The following is a 20,101-nucleotide window of genomic DNA, read 5'->3' as shown; positions in this document are numbered from 1 at the left end:
AATGTATAGGGAGAAAGCCCTCACTTGGGCCCTGGGGTCAGGAGGTTTTCTCACCCTAACAGCCTCCTTAAACAGAAATGCACAGCTCCCACCTTCAATCCATACAAGTAAGACCCCAAACTGGAAGTCATCCAGACAGAGCCAACACTTATTTCTGGTGCTGACTGCCCTGTCTTGACTTGAATATCTCTAGTTAAAGGAAATTCATTGCTGCTCCCAGCACAGTGATGATGTGCTACCACTTTTCTGCAAAAAACATCAAGTTTTTTATCCCAGAAGAAGTACATTTTAATAAGACTAGCTTTCCTACTTAAAAACCTATTATTTAGTATTTAAAAATAAATGAAGATGGACCAGAGGCACTTAAAAATGTTGAATTCTTGTGGTTTGTCTTGTTAAGCTATAATAAAAAACAACAGTATCCTACAATACCCAATAGTACTCTTAAGGGAAATTAAGGAATGGCTGCTTTTATTGCTTCCCTTCTGAGTGGATCCACCAGAGGCCAAGCATTCCCCCGATGGCTACAAAGTGCAGAATGTTTAATAGTAGCCACTGGCCAAGAGTCACTACACGTTTAGGGGGACTTTGAGCACTTAATAGGAGAAGCTTCCAAATTTTCTTCCTTTCTCTTCTCCACAAAGTCTCTTGAGCATGTTGGTAAATACCAGCCCAAGTGAAAGTCTGAGGCACGTTCATGTCTGTAGGGCTCTGTGTCTTGCATTACAGTCACAAAGAAAAGAAAGTGACGTTAGAGCACACCAGCATTAAAGAGCGACTAGCAGTGAAGAGCTTGAATTGTCTTCCTTTATCCTTCGTAGCCTTAATAAACAAGGCCTACAGATCAGACCCAAAGTTCTTGATGTTTCTCTGCCCTAGTGTAAACAGCGGGTAACGCTCCTAGTGTATCCAACTTTGACAAAACTCCAAAAATATTTCGTGAAAATTTTACTGGACACAAGTCAAAAACCTCAATGAGATACTATCTCATATCTGTGAAGACAGCTATTATCAAAAAGACAAGATAACAAGTGTTGACAAGAATGTGGGAAAAAGGGACCCCTTGTGGCACCGTTGGTGAGAATATAAATTGATACAATCAGTATGGAGCTTCCTCAAAAAATTTAAAATAGAACTACCTTATGAATAATAATAACTTTAATAAAAAGAACTACCTGATGATCCCGCAATCCTGTTTCTACATATATAGCCAAGGAAATGAAATCAGGATCTTGAAGAGATATCTTTACTCCTATGTTCATTTCAGCATCGTTCATAACAGCCAACATATAAAACAACCTACACAGCCATCAACCGGTGAACCAATAAAGAAAAGGTGGCGTGTATATCCCAAAAAACACTATTTCGCCTTAAGTCGGTAGGAAATCCTGCCATTTGCAACACCCTGGGTGGGTCTGGAGAACATTACGCTGAGCGAAGTGAGTCAGATGCAGAAAGACAAGTACCGCACAACCTCATTTATATACTGAATCCAAACTAGTCACACTCAGAGAGCAGAGGGCAGAAAGGTAGCACCAAGGGGCTGGGGCAATTGTGCAAGTTAAGCAAAAAGAACAAATTCTGGAGATCTAATGTTTACAACAATATGACTATAGCGGATAATACTGTATTGCATATTTGAAGTTTGCCAGAAGGATAGATACATAGATATATGTCTTTCTATATATATCTATATATTTTTTCGCTTCAAGTTTTTATTTAAACTCCAATTAGTGAACCTATTGTGTAATACTGGCTTCAGGTATAGAATTTAGTGATTCATCACTTACATATCACACCCAGTGCTCATGCTAGGAAGGTAGTAGATAGTACGTGTTCTTGCCACCACCAAGAAAGAAAGAAAATGGTAACTAAGTGAGGTGATAGGTAAGTTAATAGTGTGATTGTGGTGATTTTTTTCACAATATATACATATATCCTATCATTAAATAGTACATCTGAAATACATACATTTTTCATTTGTCAATTATATTTCAACAAAGCTGAAAAGCTTCTGCACAGCAAAGGAAACAGTCAAAAAAACAAAAAGCAACCCACGGAATGGGAGAAGGTATTTGCAAATGACAGTACAGACAAAAGGTTGATATCCAGGATCTATAATGAACTCCTCAAACTCAACACACACGAAACAGGCAAACATATCAAAAAATGGGCAGAAGATATGAACAGACACTTCTCCAATCAAGACATACAAATGGCTATCAGACACATGAAAAAATGTGCATCATCACTAGCCCTCAGGGAGATTCAAATTAAAACCACATTGAGATATCACCTTACACCAGTTAGAATGGCCAAAATTAACAAAACAGGAAACAACATGTGTTGGAGGGGATGTGGAGAAAGGGGAACCCTCTTACACTGTTGGTGGGAATGCAAGTTGGTGCAGCCTCTTTGGAGAACAGTATGGAGATTCCTCAAGAAATTAAAAATAGAACTTCCCTATGACCCTGCAATTTCACTCCTGGGTATTTACCCCAAAGATACAGATGTTGTGAAAAGAAGGGCCATCTGTACCCCAATGTTCATAGCAGCAATGGCCACAGTCGCCAAACTATGGAAAGAACCAAGATGCCCTTCAACGGACGAATGGATAAGGAAGATGTGGTCCATATACACTATGGAGTATTATGCCTCCATCAGAAAGGATGAATACCCAACTTCTGTACCAACATGGACGGGACTGGAAGAGATGATGCTGAGTGAAATAAGTCAAGCAGAGAGAGTCAATTATCATATGGCTTCACTTATTTGTGGAGCATAACAAATAGCATGAAAACAGATTTTTAATGGAATACGTAAGACAGATGGCAAGCAAGGGCTCAGCTGTAACTCCCCTTTCCTTTCAAGAAAGCATATCCAGCAAAACGAGGAAAGTAGTATTGTCACTAAGATGACCTTAAAACTGTTCAAATTAAATAAACAAAGAACAACCTCCATCACTGTAACAAATTCCTTGTGACATTCTTCACAACTGCTAACAACACTCTAGGGAAGCTTCACCTGGAGTGAGACGGACGCACAAGACTGTAATTCAAACTTACGTACTACAGGATATTGAGAATTTGAAAGCCCTAGAGCTGCATGGTAGAATACAGTAGTCACAAGCCATATGAGGCTATTTATATTTTTATTTTTTTAATTAATTTGCATTAAGAAAAAATTTAAGTTTAGTCCCCCAGTGCCACCAGCCACACTTGAAGTACTCCTTAACCACATGTGGTTCATGGCTGCCATATTGGATAGTGTATCTGCGGAACATTTCCCGCAGCACAGAAACTTCCACTGGACGGCACTCAGCTAAGGAATGTCGGAGAGGACCTCACGCTCTCGTTTTTAAATTTAGAAACTGAAAGCTCATTTCATTCAAGTCACTTACCCCATGCCACATAGCTAGTAATTACAGAGCCAGGACACAACCAAGACAACTAGACTCTATCACTCAGTCGTTTCCACTCTGACATTTTTTGTCACCTAGATGATATGAGTGCTAGTTTCTTGCCAACTGCAGGTCTGGGTTCTTTCGCAAGCACGCTCTCAGTTAATCCCCCCATCAACCCTATGAGAATTATAATCCTCATTATATAGAAGATGAAATTAGACTCAGCTATATAAAATATAATACTTGAGGCCACACAGCAGGTATGTGGCAGTATCAGGATTCAAACTCCAAAGCCTAGATCTTTCTACCGTGCCATATGATATAGTAGTGAAGCAAACACTCCACATTTTTAATGATCCCTGAATTTATTTTCTTTCTTTCAAATGTGTTAAAATTTAGGGTCTCATAATTTACTTTGTCAGCATTTGTGAGCAAAAGCATTCTAAGTTGGAAAATGTCAACACTTAACATTTTTGATCTGCGGAAGAGGAATAGCTTTGTGCAACTCTTCCAATCACAAACGTTTATGGCAACGGTAACAGCAGTTAACCTTCACCGCATGTTGTAGGTCACAAGCACAGAGCTAAGTGCTTCATGTGATCTCCTCTCGCTTTTATGACCACCTTGGGAAGTAAATAGTTCATCTCCATTCTACAGATGTAAAAACTGAGGTTAAGAGTCCAGCGATCTACCTCTAGGGAAAAACCTAATAAAGGAGAATTATTTACTTGTGGTGACACCAAAAGAAAGTTAAATTATTTTTATTCAATATAGTGAAAATATTGAAATGAAAAATTTATTTTTCTCCTCACACTCAAGGCCCCTGTCACAGTCAGACGTGTGAACTAGGTTGTTTCCTCCTTACAGACTCTTGATTTGACATGGTCATGCTCTTTCACCAGGGCTGACTTTAGAGAAAGTCCTGAGAGTGCAGAGGTATAAGGGTACTGTGGGCTAAGAAACAGAACCCAAACTAGATTTTTCAGTGTCTCTCAAGCTATAGGACCCTCCTGGGTATTCTGACTCCCTTCTGTTAATTTTTGGCCTGAGGAATGGGAAAAAAAGAGGAAAGTAAGAAAGAGAGTGTTAAAGAGAAGAGAGAGACCGCGGAATCAGGACAAAACTGAGAGATGGCTACACAGGGCTTCGGAGACCAAATCACAAGTCCACACAGCTGTCAAAGCTGGGACACAACACTTTGTTGGGTGTGTGCATGTGCATGTGTGTGTGCGTGTGCGTGCGTGTGTGCAAAATACAGCATATACAGATTTTTAAGATGGAACGACCGCCTCCAAATATTTCCTGGATCATGCGATAGATCTAGTACACACCAGGGTAGGAGAGCCTTAGCTACACGGGCAGGGGTCAGCTAGGGACAGCTGGCTTTGCAGGAGGTCAGGACCGAGACTGGCAGAGACAGCTGCATGGCAGGTGCGGCACGGAGGGGGCAGGCGTGTAGAGGTGACGGTGAAATAGGCCAGTTGTGCTCAGAGACAACAGGCAGACCGGCTCGGCTGAGAGAACCGGGTTTGAACGCTCTCCCCTCTCGCACTGACCACCTGTATCATTTCTGGACAAGTGACAAGAGCCTCAGTTTCCTTATCTGTAAAGACAACACCTACTTCCTGGGACTGTCGACACAGTAGGTGCTTAATAATGGCTCCCTTCCTCTTGTTGTTCTTCTTGGTTGGTAAAGAGATTTTGTGGTGGTGGAAAAGCCCATGGCAGGCCTGGCACCTGGGTGTCCCCCCAACATTATCTGCTTTGCTCTACAAAAACCCCTCAGGAGAAGTTTTATTTACCCCCCTCTCACACAGGACGTCTAAGTTCATGGAACTGGCTCTAGGTCACAAAGCCGGTCGGCAGCGGAGGAGGAAGGATCCAAACGCGGTCTGCCGGTGGCAAGCATCACGAATGTTCCACCGCACCTGACAGCCACCGCTTCCCCCCCCCCTCCCCGCCGGCAGCAAGGGATGAGACCGGAGAAGCATCACGGGGAGAATCCTCACAAGACGGGCTGAGAGTGAGGGGCAAGCTGCCGGGACCCAGATCCACGTCCTCATAAGCTACATCGATTTTATGGAATTCTTCCGGGTGAAGTGGGTCCCAAACGGACCCACTCTCTGCTTCTGCTCACTCGCCTGAGAAATGGATTAAATTCAAGAACTTCGCATCCCTTGCCCCAGCTTTCTCACCTAGGATCCGGAGAATTTGGACTACGTGAACCCAGAAGTCACTTCCAGCTCTGAACTGTGTGTGGGTAGAATTTGGGATCAGAACAGGGACATCCCACCACCACCCTCAGAGCCAAGCCCCCACCCCGCCCCCCATGAAGCCTCTTACCCCACAGAAACCCTCTCACCTAAAGGGTTGTGTCATCAGAAAATTCCAGAATAGTGTCTAAATGTTCTTAAATTCTCTATTTTAATTCAAAATACAAAAACATACATTCATTCAATTTCATTCGATGCCCTTCTCCAAGACCAGATCAGATGCAGAGAGAACAGCAATTAATGACACACACAATTAATTACGTCCACAATGCATCATCTACGATTTCAGTTTGAAAACCCTTAAAATGGGAAAAAAACGATTGCAAATAAATCCAATTGCAGAATCTCCCTGGATGTCTGTGTTTTCCCCAATCTTTTATAGTTGTTTCCCTTACACTTAATTTGACAGCAAATTTTTAGTGACTCACCTCTGCGGAGTCTTTTTAAAGTATTCGCCATAGTTTCCTTAGAAACAAGAACATTACTTCTTTTCACATTCACATTTCGGCAGTTTAATTAAACTATAAGTCAGATTTTGTCGTCCCTCTGCAGCAGCTCCTCCAGGGGCGAAACACCTTCCGGAGAGGACAAGCTCAAGTGCAGACAGGGCTCCTGCCCACCTCTCTGACCTCGTCCTGCCCGGGATCTTGACCGCAGCCGCTGACTGACCTCCGGGAACCTCTTCAAATGGCCAGGCAAGCTCCGCTTCGGGCTTTACCGTGGCTCTTCCCTTCTGTGGAATTCTATTTCCCTGGACATCCAGGCTGACTAGCACGGAGAATGGCCCCTTTTAGGTCTTTGCTCAAATGTCACCTTCTCGGGGAGGCCGACCCTATGGCCCCATTAGCAGGAGCCACTCCCCTCCTCTAGGCGGCGTCCCTATCTCCCCGCCCCCCACCGTTTTCCTCCCTAACGCTCGCCTCACATTCTCTCTATTTTACTCATTAGAATTCACGCTTCATGAGGGCAAGGATTTTGTCTGTTTGTTACTGGTGCATTCCCAGTGCCTAGAATTCCACAGCTGTTACTCAATAAGCTTTCTTCTTGTAATCAATGTATTGTCTTTCGGACCGAATTGCAGAATTACAATAGTAATTACAATAGTAATTCTGCAATTCAAGGAGGTTTGGGAACACACACGGCTGAGTCTTGGTAAGCAAAGAAGTCAACTGGTGGGCAAGAGGAGTGCCCTGGGGCACTATCGCACAGCCTACAAGCCCCACAAGCCCGGAGCAGCCACAGTCCCCGGAGGAGCCAGGGCAGGAACCGAGGACAGCAAGGTCACCGATTAAGTGCAAACTGACCACACAGTCTCTCCTTGAACCGGACGCCATTGCCCTCTCCGAGCCCTTGATGCTTTCGTGTTCAGACGCACAACAGCGCAGAGCAACATCAAATACGGAAAACAGGCTGGCTGGCCACTGTCCTTCAGATACGGGGGAACAATGGAAGGAACACAGGTTGGCTTGTTCTGGTCGATCCCTTAATGGTGGTTTTACCTTTAGCAAATCCCTTAAAATCTCTCTCATCCTCAGTTCTTCATTAAAAGGGGGAGAGTATAAAATAATACATGGTCTGCTTATTTCCCTCATCTACTGTGTCAGCTAGATGAATAGCTATGAAAATATATTTAAGAATTATGAGGCACTGTATACAGTAAGCCATTCTCCTTGTGTTCACATGGATAGCCTGACTTGACTCTAACATCTACTACAGTTCCCGAAAACTGGTGATGTATTTTATAACACTTTGATTTTTAAATGATTCCGAAAACGTATTAAAGAAGGAACGCAAGGAAAAGTAGGCTTTGAAGGGCACGGAGTGAGAAAGTAAAGGAAAATGCCTTCTCCTGAATCTTTAATGGGAAATTATGAGAGAAAAAAAACATAAATCTCCAGAGCAGGAGCTATAGTACATAAAGTTCAGAATCGAGAATATTACTGTGAACATCTACAATTATCCAGACTGTTGGACAGTTCAGATACTTCTCCTCTATCTGACGGCCACAGGGATGACCCAAGACAACTTGTTAGTATCACACACGTCAGTAGCAGGTTGTGATGTAAATGACCAAACCCTCCCCGACCTTTTCAGTCCTGTTTTTAGTATAGCATTTATAGAACCAAAATAAAAAAGTGGCGAAGAATGACTTGCCACACCATTTGTTAGAGTTGATGGAGTGTAGACCGTCTTTTCAATAAGGCTCTAACACACGGCTATGCACCACAGTACATTATTAATGAAAAGAAACACATGAGACTTGCATCAGCTTTTCCCCCAAGTCATGAGGACATTAAATTCAAAATCAACTCTACCCTACATGGCAAAAGTTCAGAGATAAAATGTTAAGTTGCTTGTTATTTACAAAAACTTAAAGTCGTAATTCAAAGCCACAGTCAGGAATCCTCCACATCGTACTCCGTTCCATGCCTGTACTTTGGGCGGGGCTCAAAGAAAGCAGCAAATGCAACGGGAAGATACACAAAGTTGTGCCCCAGTTCGTATCTGACAGGGGAATGGGATCTCATTTTCTTTCTGATCCAAAGAACACAAAGGACAGCCATGAAATGCAAATTGTGTTGGGTGCTTGAGCTTCTTCTCCAATACCTGAGTATTCAAATGGAACTAATTCACTCTGGAAAAGGTATTAAGTAACTGAGCATGATTGTGCCAAAATGAGGGATAATCCTCAAACTGTGAGGAAAAATAAACACTTTTTTACAATGATAGGGTCACCTCACTCACTCAGCAACCCCAATCCAGCATTTTACATTCGAAAGAAATAAAGCAAATATAGGAAGGATAACCTACCGCCAACAAGGAACCCTGATAGACACAAGCACCTGTAGGGAAAAACAAAACAAGAATTAAAAGGAATGCAAAATAGACCAGCAGGCACTGCCCCAGCAGACTTGGGCTAAAACTCCATCTACATACATCACAGTCTGCAAATTGTGCTTTTTCCAAAATCTGAAAAGCTCAAACATTCTGCCCCTTCGGGAAATAACCCCATACAACACAACAACACTTCTTGGACACGCACGAGGGAAAGCATCATTAAAACTTACTATTTGAATTTTAAAATAAATGTATTTATAATGGCATGCTGTGTGTGCAGTGTGTATTTTTCTATGTGATAAATCAGCAAAGCCTCCCTCATCTAGTTCTGATTTACTTATCCCGGCTTCTCTGCCACTCTTTGTTTACACAAATCCTCCATTCCGACCCAAGAGGCCAACTTGGGATCTGGCGGTCAGACTTTCATATCTCCATCCTTTTGTTCATTTTTTTTTTTTTCCTGCAGGAGACACCCTGGGTCTATTCAAGTTCCTTAAATTTGATCCCATCTCCTTCATGAATTTTCCAGCCCCACAGCTTTATGTCCTTTCCCCTTTGCCTTCATAGCACTCCGTGCCTACATCATCCATTCCTTCTCGGAAACTTCCTTGCAACACTGTTGCTAAGCCTGTGAAACTGTTGTGTCTACCCCACTACCGCATCTACACAGACGCTTGGCAGAGGGACTGCTTCTCCTTCTTTGGCTTCCCTAACTCTTCACCTAGTCGGCAGCCGCTGAGGTATCTGGGTGATTATCTATTTCTCGCCTTTCACACAATATGTTCCTCGTTAGGGATGTTAGATTTAACAGAGAGACGTGCAGACTGTAGTTACTTGGAAAGAACTCTTCTCCTGGGCTCTTGAACTCCAATACCCTTTCACCTTCTTTTCACTCAGTATTTCTTTCTAATAGACTGGTTATGAATTGATACATCTTCACATTTTCCATTCAGTAAGCATCAAATAAAAAACAACAGAAATTTCTTAGAAATGGAAAAGATTAAATGTGAATGGAACTGCCTATATTTTCTGAATCATAAAATGAATCTTTTCAAGTGTTATATCTGAAAACAATGTAAAATTGCAATCTTAATTTTAAAAAACAAATTCATTTTCAACCAATCTTTGAACAGCACAACAGGTATTTTGTGTGGGTTTTTTTTTTTTTTTGGCTTGTTTTGTTTTTACCTAGAAACATGTGGGTAGTGTGCTAGCAGCTACTCTCTCTGAAACTGAACCTACAAAACAGATTGGAATAGCATACACACACCACAGTGGAAACACATCCTGACAACAGGCCACACTTGGTGTCCAAAAAGGGAAGGACACATTTTACTATGGTGCTTCGTGCATTCGTGAAGTCTTAAAAATAATAACTTCTTGGGAAGGGTCCGGTCTGCCTCATCCACCAATAATGGAATCAGGAACAATCTTCAAAGAAATGAGATGACTATTTACACTTGTGATCTGAATCAAAGATCTCTATGAGCAAATTTATTGGAATGACTTTGGTGCCCTTGACATTCAAACAAGAATAACGAGATAAAACCTTGGGAGAAAATTTCTCTTCATTCACACATGTCTCTGAGAAATACTTAGTATTCCAGTCTATGGTATGTCATAAGAGAAATATGTATGTATATATAAATGTATATAATAATCATATATGATACACATGTATATACATAAAATAGTCATATAAAGATCAATTGATATATATTGACAAAATTCCATTTCTACATTGAAGAAATATCCAACTGCCCACATCAAAACCCCTCCCAGGGAGTGGGACAGATGTTATAAACCCACGGGAACGTGATAACAAGGAAGCAACACCGAGTGTGGTACCACCCTGGGCTGGGCCGAGCCTCTGCGAGAGGCTCCAGTCAAAACGGCGTGCAACTGCGGAGAGATCCCATCATTAGCAGAAGGAAAGCACTCAATCTGCGTCGCTCTATGATGTACAATTCCAAAAGAAATAAGCTTTGCCTTCTGAGGGCTTTCCTAAAATGGAACAGCTCTACCGGGAAGGCAGCTGCACGAATGTCTCCACTCACAGGGCTTCCGAAACCTCGCTTCTCCTCCCTCGAGAAAACAGAGCATTCCGGCGTGAGGCCCAGCGCCCTCGGACATCCATCTCCCCCCAGCGCCGGCCGCCGTCCTCCAAAGCAGGCGGGTTTCTCCGGCCGCAGCGCAGGCCCCAGGCCCACTGGCACGCGCAGCTAGGAGGTCATGGCAGGGGGGCTGGGGGCGGCTTCTGGGTCTGCACTAGAGCAGAGGCCTTTTCTCCAAGTGATCCACTCCCACAACGTGGAAACAAAGTTCCTCTCCGCACTCATGGCTTTTTTCTAAAGGCGGACAGCTCTATGAGAGGTCGAGATTGATGCCTTTAATTGCGCTTCCAAGGAAACTCCAGCTCAAGGTGAATTCTGACAGAGGGGGAGGGTCTGGGAAGAGAAAGCGGGCTTCTTCAAGAGAAAATTGGAAAAATAAAAGACAACAGAAGCTAGAAGCCTCTAACCCAAGAACTTCACCAGTTTTAAGGTGCAGAATACAACTGAGATACTGCGTAATTTAAATTCCAGCTCAATGTGAAAAAAAGCGCAGTAAGTTTTGCAGGGGTGAAGGGGTCCCATCCAGCGGGGAGAAGGAAGCCGGGGTCCTCAGCTCTCCCTGCTAGTGGCTGACCACAGTCTCGCGGGCCACACAGGCAAAGGTTACTTCCTATTCATTAAACTAAGTAAGTGTCCAATTTAAAGCCCCTTTTCACATTCTCACATGCTCCTTTAGGAGATACTTGGATGAAATCTCAAGTTTTCAGAGAAAATGTGAACTCTAATTTGCACAAGTTCTCACTTCCAGAAACTCTTCACTACAGAAATCATACCTGGTAAACGGAGTCAATTAGAGAAGTTAAATCCAAGAGCTGCAAAACATCAGCTGGAGTGGGACATGTGGCCAAAGATACAAAGGGATTGGGAGAGCGTGGTATTGCAAAAGTATGACTCATCGTGAACAAACAGCCACAAGTTAGCATTTAAATGTTCACGCTTCATGTTGTGTTCTAATTCAGCATATGGTGTCTACACCATGGAAGAGTTAAAATAGAATCATTTTCTGGATGGACAGGACAGCTCATGTCCGGATTATTGTAAACCAGGATTCAGATCAGTTAACAGAGCCGTTACAATGAAAACGGGCCAAGTGATTCTGAACTACTCTGGGATCCGGCATACAGCCGCGACTTCACCATGTGGTGACCTCCTCCCTTCTCCCGAGCCATGTGGTGGAGGGTACTTAGGACTACTTGTGTCTGAGCGAAATGGAGGGATATTGCCACTTGAGCCCGTAACCGTGAATACAGATGGCTCTGGTGTCACTGAACAATGTATGCAGGATCTAATCCCCAGAGGAGAGCAGAAATGGAAATAGCCTGTGACACTACACTTCTTCATTTTCACTAGCAGGAAGTTACAAAAGCCCAAAGTGCAAGTGTTCAATATTGGGAAACCCACCAAGGACCCGTGTTTACATACCCCTACTTCTACTTTACTGATATTAACAGTTACTGGGTGTGCAGACTTTTTCAGGGCAGGTAGTATGTGGTCCGCCTACCAGACATAACCACACACATAAGCGCTCAATAAAGACTTGTGGAATGGAAGAAGAGAGAGGCTATTTCCCCAGCCAATGTCTTCTCTTTACTCACCTTGGCTTTTCAAGATTAAATCTTACACAGAAGGAACTCTCCAGCCAAGAGTAGAACCAAATATGCTGATCCACCCATAAATAAAACCCACTGTCTATCAAATGATCTTTTCCAACGTATTCTGTTATCGGCATTCATTTCTAGGAAAAGTCTGGAAGACTGTGGGATTGACTAAGCTGCATGAGGACTTACAGGACACAGACTAGAACTCAATTCTCTCAACCTCCAGTTTAATAATCTTTTTCTATATCCAAGCCCCTACCTAGTGTGACTTCACAGGATTTCCACAGATGAACAGGTGAACACAATTCAGAAACTGCTTCTCCAGAAAATGTCATGGCAAAGCTGGTCTGATTTAGAAACCAGTCACATTTGCTAGAAGTTTCCCTGTGCTTCTTGATTTCATTAAGTTGTCAAATCATAGCGGCTTGTCATCTCGGCAGTATAAGACAGTATAAAAGAACACTGCCAATGATTTGCTTGTAAAAATTCATTTTTCTTTTAATAATGGACATAAAACTCAGAACCAGAAAGTTGCAACTGACCACAGATTGGGCAGCAAATGTTGATCTTTTTTCCCTGTGCTGGATGATTAGCAAAAGCACCTTACAGCTATCCCCTCGCCAGCCGACTTCGACATTTGGCAAACGACAGAACCACAGGCCAGAGAAGTTAGGTGGTTCATTCAAGGTCATACGGCAGTTTGTCATCGAGGCCAGAGTAAGCTTAATTCAGAAGACTGATTAGGCAGTGCTCCTTCACATGACGAGTATTTTCTTAGCGCCTAGTGTGTCCTCACAGGTGACGTGGAGATGTAAGAATAATTAGGAGCCATCCTGTACCCTCAGTGAGCACACAGCTACCTGAGGAAGACGGAAACTGCACCTTTATCGATGTAATTGTAGAATTCTTCACTGGTGTTCTAGAAGCATGTATGAGATGCTCTCTGAGCACTAAGAAGAAAACACAAATTCTGCCCTGGCTCGGTGAGCGAAAGTATCAAAGTGTATGTCACACCATGAGAAGCACACATGTAAATGCTTCTTTTCCAATTTTAAAAATCATTGCCAAGACTAATTTAAAAAAAAGCTTGAGGGAATCTGTAAGATCCTTCAGCTTTCCAGCCTTGACTTCAGTGCCCTTATTTTGAAGAGAAAAAGAAAATCTTGACAGAACCAAATCAAAGTACTCATCAGGTGACAGCGGATTTTTTTTTTTTTTTTTGCTATGGGCCTGATATCACTTACTTAATTAAATTAAGTTAAATTAATTAAATTAAGTGAGATAATTGTATGTAAAGTGCTTGGCATAGTAGGAGCCAAATAACATGTGCTCATAAATGTTCGCACTCACTCACTCATTACTAGACAAGGACCATTCCAAGCTAGATGGAAATTCTCAGACATCTATCGGTTCAATTTGTGAAATGATTCTAGAATGCCCTGAAGGTGGGATGAAACCATAAGAAGCAAAGTTTCCAAAGAATCTTTGGAGGAATAGCGCCCCTGGTGTCCTGCCCTCCTCCCCTACCAAAAGAATGTGCAAGTTCTTTAACTTTGCCCATTGTACCAACCAGTCTTCCAAAGAGCGAACCCTGCAGGCTCTTACTAATAATGGCTTCTGTGATTTCAAGAGATTTGGTTCTGAAAAACTCCATCATTCAGTTGCCCCCTGCTGAGCTCTCTGGGAGAGAAAGCACGTTTTCTGCGTTGCTGGGATGATTCTAAATAAGAAACTGCCACCACCAAGCGAAAACATGTTTCTAAGTCTCAAAATCAGAGTCAGGTGGCCTGAGTTAACTCTCGCATCTGCTGTATCATTATAATTAAGCCCTGTAAGTTTTATTGTTTCCAGTATGCGCGCGCGCGCACACATACAATACAGACAGACTTCCACAGGGCAGGACCCCTTTGGAGAAGGCTGCACAGGCCCCGGACGTGCTTCTGGGGAACGAACCTGACCCACCTCCCGGGAGAGGGCGGGCAGGCGGAACCTTTACCCCGTCAATCCCTGCACTCGGCGCGGACTTCGAGGCCAGGCCGCTTTCTCCAGGGAAACTAGCGCGGAAAAGGCAGCTGCTCTGAAGGCTGGAGGTCGACCCAAGGCAGGGCTTTGTCCTCTGCCTGGCCTCCCGCCGCCCCCAGCCCCGCGCCCCTGCTCTGCACCTTCAAGCCGCCCCCACCCCGCCGCAGGGAGAAGGCGCCGCGCCCCTCCCCGCCCCGCCCTGCCCTGCCGCGCCGCGGCGCTGATTTGCGGCGGAGCAGGTGAACCCCTCGCCCGCAGCTGCATGAATAATGGACCGAGTCGGGAGGGGACGCCGAGGCCCAGCGCGGTGGATTCGGCCTCTTCCCCCCGGCCCGCCGCCTCCCTTCCCCCTCTCCAACACGCGCGGCAGGACTTGGCCGACTCCTCGGCGCAGGTGGAGGCTCCCCGCGCCGCGCTGGCCGGGGCCCGCCCTCCGCTGACCACCGCGCCCCCGCCCCAAACTCTTAGTTCACTCGTTGATTCCTGTGTCTGTGCGAACCCAGACTGCTTTTGCAATCATGGCGACAATTCCCTCCGACTCCTTTCTCTCCCCCAGCTCGGGGTTTTACTCGCAGGCGGGAGCCCTGGAGGAGACCCGGGAGTAGGAGGGCGAAGTAAGAGAAGGAAGCTAAACTCCTATTCATCACTTTCCCCCCGAAGGAAGCAGGCTCGTGCCTGTCGGTCGCGCAGAGGCGCCTCTCCGGGCGTGTGTCTGCGCCCCGAGCGCGCTCAGCCACCCGGTCACACAATCTCTGGACTTCGCAGGACACTGCCTGGGCGAGGAGGAAGGGAGCGTGGCGAGGGTTTTGAGGCGCCGGATTTTACGTCCCCCAGGAGCGGGGTCTTTTCACCCAGGTAAGAGCCACCGTTCGCTCCTCGCCGACGCTTCACGTAGTTGCTTCCGTTGGGAGCAGCGGGAAGTGGGGAGAGAGAATCCAACCTCGGGGCCGCCGCGACTGACCCCCCCACCCGAATGCACTCGGGGCCGGGAGGGGGGCGGGAGGGACCAGCTTGCGACCGGAATGCAGAACAATCGGGAGCCGGAGCCGCCGAAAGAGCCACTCCGAGCTGCACTCCCTCCCAGCCACCCCCGACCCCGACCCCAACCCCCCAAAACTTCCACCCGACCCACAGTGCCGTCAACCCGCTTGGCTTTTTCAACAGCAGGATCAGGATTTCTCTCTCTCTCGCTCTCTCTTACACACACACACACACGGTGGCGGGGCGGGGGCACCGCGCTCTCACCTTCGGAACGAAGAGGCAATGCTGCAAATCCCGCCAGGGCGAGGGCCACCCCGAGCCACACCTCGCAGGCACCCATAGCCGCTTCGCCGCCCGCACTGCCGGGGCGCAGCCTTCAGCATCCGAGGAGCCGCTGTCGCCGGGAACGCGGGCTCCGGCGCGCTCGGAGAGCGGCGGCGCGCGGGCGGCTGCCTCCGGGGAAACGCAGCGCCGGCCGGGCCCGGGGGACACTCTCCGGCAGCTCCGGGGCGCCGGGCCGGGCGGCGGATTCGGTCCACGCGCAGCGGGCGTGCAGGGCGCGCCGCTCCCCGGAGGAGCAGGTCCCCGACGTGGGCTGAGCTCGGGGGGACCGAAGAGGCGGCCGAGCGCGGTCTCCGCGGCGGACTCTCCGGAAAGTTCCCGTCGCCGCCGACCCGACCTCCCCGCGCTGAGACCCGACCGCTGGGCTCCCGGGTGCCGCCGCGGAGACGCCCGCGCACGTCGGTCGGGAGCGGCTTTTCAAAGTTCGCGTGACACCCCGTGGGCGCCGCGTCGGCAGAGGGGGTCGCCAGGGGCCGCGACGACCAGCCCGCCCCGCGGCTGCGCCCCCGGCTCGGCGGCCGCTCGCGGGAAACTTTGCGCGGCGCCGCGGCGGCTCCCGGACTCGGCGGCGCCGCCTCGGGCTGCTCGCGAGCCTCGGCGGCGAGAACGGGGGCGGCGCGGGGGGCGCTGCTGCCACTTTTCGCCTCCGCCCGCGCCCGGCGAGGAGGGCTGCGGGGGCGCGGCGGGCTCCCGGGGGGCTCCCCGCCGACCGCCGCCGCACGCGTGCCCGGGGCCGGGCCGCAGGGCTGAGCCGGGATCGCGGGCGCAGGCGGAGCCGAAAATGTAAATGCGCGGAGGACGGGGCCGGAGGGCTGGAGGATCCCGCACTCCCGGCCGCGCGCGGAGAGCTCGGGTGCGCACCAGCCCGGCGCCGCCGGCTCCCGGCGTTTAAAGCTCACAGGCTCCGCCTCCGCGGCCTCCCGCGCCGCCCGCCCCGCTCCTGGCGCGGCGTGAACAGGGACCCAGAGCCTCGGAGCTTTGGCAAAGATTCCAGAGAGTCACGTGGGCAAGGGGCGACTCGGGGAGGGCGCCGCTAGGGGAGGCCGGGCGAGCAACCCGATCCCCTCCTTCGTGCTGCGGAGCTCAGGCTGCCTTTGTCTGGGGCGGGATCCGAAGCTGCCACACCGGGGAGGCGGGGCGGGAGGGGGCGGGAGGGGGCGGGGGGGGCGGGGGGGGCGGCCCCTGCTCGCTCGGGCACCGCCCGGAGCCCCACGAACCGGGTCCTCACCTCTCGCTTCCGCAGGGATCCGGGGGGACTGACACCCACATTCAAGGGCCCTGGCGCCCTCCTCCGCCCCGCGCCGCGCCACCCCTGCAGGACTGAGTGCGTGGGGCGGACCCGATCCGGCTTGCTCGCTCCGGGACGCTCCTGCCGTCCCCCCGTGGGTTCTCCCGGCCGCCTGGGAGGACCCTGGCGGGTCTGTCCTAGGCGGGCCCTCCCGCCGCGAACGCAGCTTCAGCCTCCCAGAGCCGGGCTGTCCGCGGACAGCGCGGTCCCGCGCGGTGGCCCCAGCCGCGCCCCCAAATGCCGGCGATGGATACTAAATGTCTGGGCCAGGCCGACTGGGGCGCGCACTTGGAGGGTGGAGGCCTTTTTTCTGGTCCGGACCGAGTGACGGCAGCAATTTTTATGTTGTCAAATGAAAAGAGCAGGTCTAGGGTTCATCCTTTTACACGATGAGAATGGTTGCACCCGAGACACACTGACCGGGTTCTGACCCACCCAGAGAGGAGACGTCCGGGCTCCGCGAGCTGCCCAGAGACCGATGGAAGGGGACACTGTCCAAGCAGCTGACCCCGAGCTGTGAAACGGTGGGGGTCCCACTTGTGTTCAGTCCTTACAACACCCTAAAACTGGGCCGACGCTTTTCAGCATCGCTCAGTCGGTCGGCGCCGGCCGACTCCTGTATGCACCACGATTTTAGCCAGAGCAGAAACGGGAACCCCTAACAACCTGGCACTGATTTTTGAGTATTTAGAGGAACCAGGGTTGTACCGCTCCCCAAAATCTCTCCCTGTGATGCTCTCTGGAACAGAGTCTGTGTATCATCTCTGTATCCCAAACACATAGTAGTAGATGCTCATTAAACGTTTGTCGAAAGAACCTACTGGGTAAAACAGTGCCTGAAAGCAGTGGCCACATCAGGTGCAGCTGGGCGATGTGACCTCCCCTCCCTGGAAAAAGATCCCCTCTCCTTTTTTATTTATTAAGTTGACATTTTCTCCATCTCATATAGTGCTATGAAAACTCAGCTTCCAACACACTCTGGCTCCCAGGTTACCACTGTTAATCCACTCCTTATAGAAATGTTGTAGCCGCCGCTGACTGGAAGTAACTTAGACAATTTGTTCTCTCAAGAATTGATTTGATTTGATTTTTAAAAACCATACAATCATGGCACTCAAAGAAGTTTCAGTAAGACATCTGCTATACTTGTGCTAAATGCAAATGTGCTACTTTTTAAAAAGGGAAGGAAATGAAGGAAGGAGAGGAAGGGGGGAAGAACAGCATTTCCATGTTACCCCAAATTTATCATATGCCGTCTTTATATATAACCCCCCACGCCCCTCTACCACCAGCCCTGCACAGGGGCCCACACCTGCCCACACAGTTCATCCTGCCTCAGCCCTGACTGGGTAGAAGGTGAGCGTCCCCAGAGCCCCCACTGCAAGATGATCAAATGGTTGAAAGGGTCAAACAATCAGTAATATTAGCACCTTCCACGGTGGCTTAAATCGAGATACCAGGAGAATAATTTTTTTTAAGATTTCATTTCTTTATTTGATGGAGACAGAAAGAGAGCCCAAGGAGGGGGAGAGGCAGGCAGAGGGAGAGGGAGAAGCAAACTCCCCACTGAGTAGGGAGCCTCATGCAGGGCTCGATCCCAGAACCCTAGGATCCTGACCTGAGCTGAAGGCAGACACTTAACCGCTTAAAGGACTGAGCCACCAGGTGCCCCAGGAAGATAATTATATTAGCATAACCTATTACATCACGATGGAAATTTAGTGGGCATTTTTATGGAGATGCAGCTAATGATAACTAGGTTATCTCTGTTTTAACTTAACCTCATTCCAACAACCAGGCTTTCTGTGACAAGGAGTTGGCATGTCACCAGCCAGAGAGTTGGGTCTGTATCTTCAGTCGTCTTCACTGACATGTCAAGATTCCACAACTTCTCTTAATGTGTCCCACGGTATCTCCTTGGGTTGGCCCTGCTATCACTAGTGACCTTGCCCTGACCCGGGTGCTGCCCCGTTTGGGGAAACACCAGCAAAAACAAAAGTAATAGCCAGGACGTGTGAAAGTAACCACCAGAGCCTAACAGTGCACACTTTCCCTCTTAGTCCTCCAGCAACCCTGGGTGACGGCCACCATTATTGTCTGCAATGACTGGAGAAATACTGATGTTCAGAGAGTGATCATTCTGAAGTCAGACGGTCATAAACGGCAACGCACGTTAGAGCAAGCAGCGCCGGTTGCAGAGACCAGCGAACCCCCAAACCGCAGGGTCGAAAGACCGCAGAAGTTGACTTTCCGCTGACATCCAGCCCCTGGGACTCCGTCTCGCTGCTCCGGCGGGACGCAACACGTTGCAGGCAGCCTCTGCACAGGGCCGACAAAGCGATAAAGGAGGAATGACGATCCCCAAAGGCCTTAGCCCTTCCTCGCAGAGCCCAGTGGCAAGAATGAGTCACGGGCCCCAGCCTAACCTCAAAAGAGGTCGGACCCCTGGGAGAAAACGGGGGTATTGAGTGAGCGCTAACGGGACTGCTCCACCCCAAAGCCCCAGCTCACAGACAGCTTTTGTTCGGGTTTGTCCGTTTAGGCACGTGAGGATAGTTGTTGGTTTTTCTCCTTTTTCTGCTTCAAATAGTTACACCAAAAAGAACACTCAGGTAACACGCAAGTATACACTGATGGGCTCTGCTTTCACCTAGCCCCTTCACAGGCTCAACCACAGCAAACACAGACAAACATTTCTCTCTGCTTAACAGAATTCTTCTGATGAAAATAAAGTCATAATTTATAGGCTTTCTTGTAACATGAGTTGTTTTTTTTTTTTCTCCCACTGAACAATATAGTTAAGCCACAGTGTTCTAAGCCAAATCATATTGGTCTATCTCATTCTTGTTAACTGCTGCTTGGGTTTATAGTATATGGACAGGTCTTTACATTTTTGGCCTACCCTCTGCTGAAGAACATTTATGTTGTTCCCAGTTTTTTGCTGTTATAAATAATATGGCACTAAATGTCCTTATAAAAGTCCTTTGTGCACTTACACAATTATCGCCTTGGGGTAAATTTTGGAGGTGAAGGTGTTGGGTCAAAGGGATGCATATTTTTCATTTTGATACCTATCATTTAATCTTTGTAAATCTCAAACGGCAAAATGGCATTTTGCTTAACACTACTTATTAACTATGTCACCTCAGGCATCTTACCCTCCTTGAACCTCAGATTCCTTGCCTATGAGATGGACATTATAATAAAAGTCCGTTACTCTAAGTCCTCCCAGGACTTTTATT

The 20,101-nt window shown here is 47.9% G+C and overlaps 1 protein-coding gene across 4 annotated transcripts in view; it reads right to left on the bottom strand.

Moving 5' to 3' along the window:
- FRAS1 (Fraser extracellular matrix complex subunit 1) overlaps nt 1-16,819 on the bottom strand; it is a 416,244-nt gene extending 399,425 nt beyond the window's left edge. For 2 of the 4 annotated variants that reach the window (XM_032334684.1, XM_032334685.1), the window contains exons 1-2: nt 15,494-15,684; nt 8,488-8,519 (exon numbers count right to left, since the gene is read on the bottom strand). In XM_032334684.1, the coding sequence (XP_032190575.1) occupies nt 8,488-8,519; nt 15,494-15,569 (108 nt within the window). In that variant the 5' untranslated portion in view covers nt 15,570-15,684. Of the gene's footprint in view, nt 1-8,487; nt 8,520-12,768; nt 13,367-15,493; nt 15,685-16,799 lie in introns of those variants that run through there. The other 2 variants (XM_032334686.1, XM_032334688.1) reach the window with 2 other exon arrangements.
- Between the last annotated feature and the right edge of the window lie 3,282 nt (nt 16,820-20,101).

The sequence above is a fragment of the Mustela erminea genome, chromosome 2 (assembly GCF_009829155.1).
Source record: "Mustela erminea isolate mMusErm1 chromosome 2, mMusErm1.Pri, whole genome shotgun sequence".
Classification (NCBI taxonomy): domain Eukaryota; kingdom Metazoa; phylum Chordata; class Mammalia; order Carnivora; family Mustelidae; genus Mustela; species Mustela erminea.
This window is presented reverse-complemented; position numbering and strand designations above follow the sequence as displayed.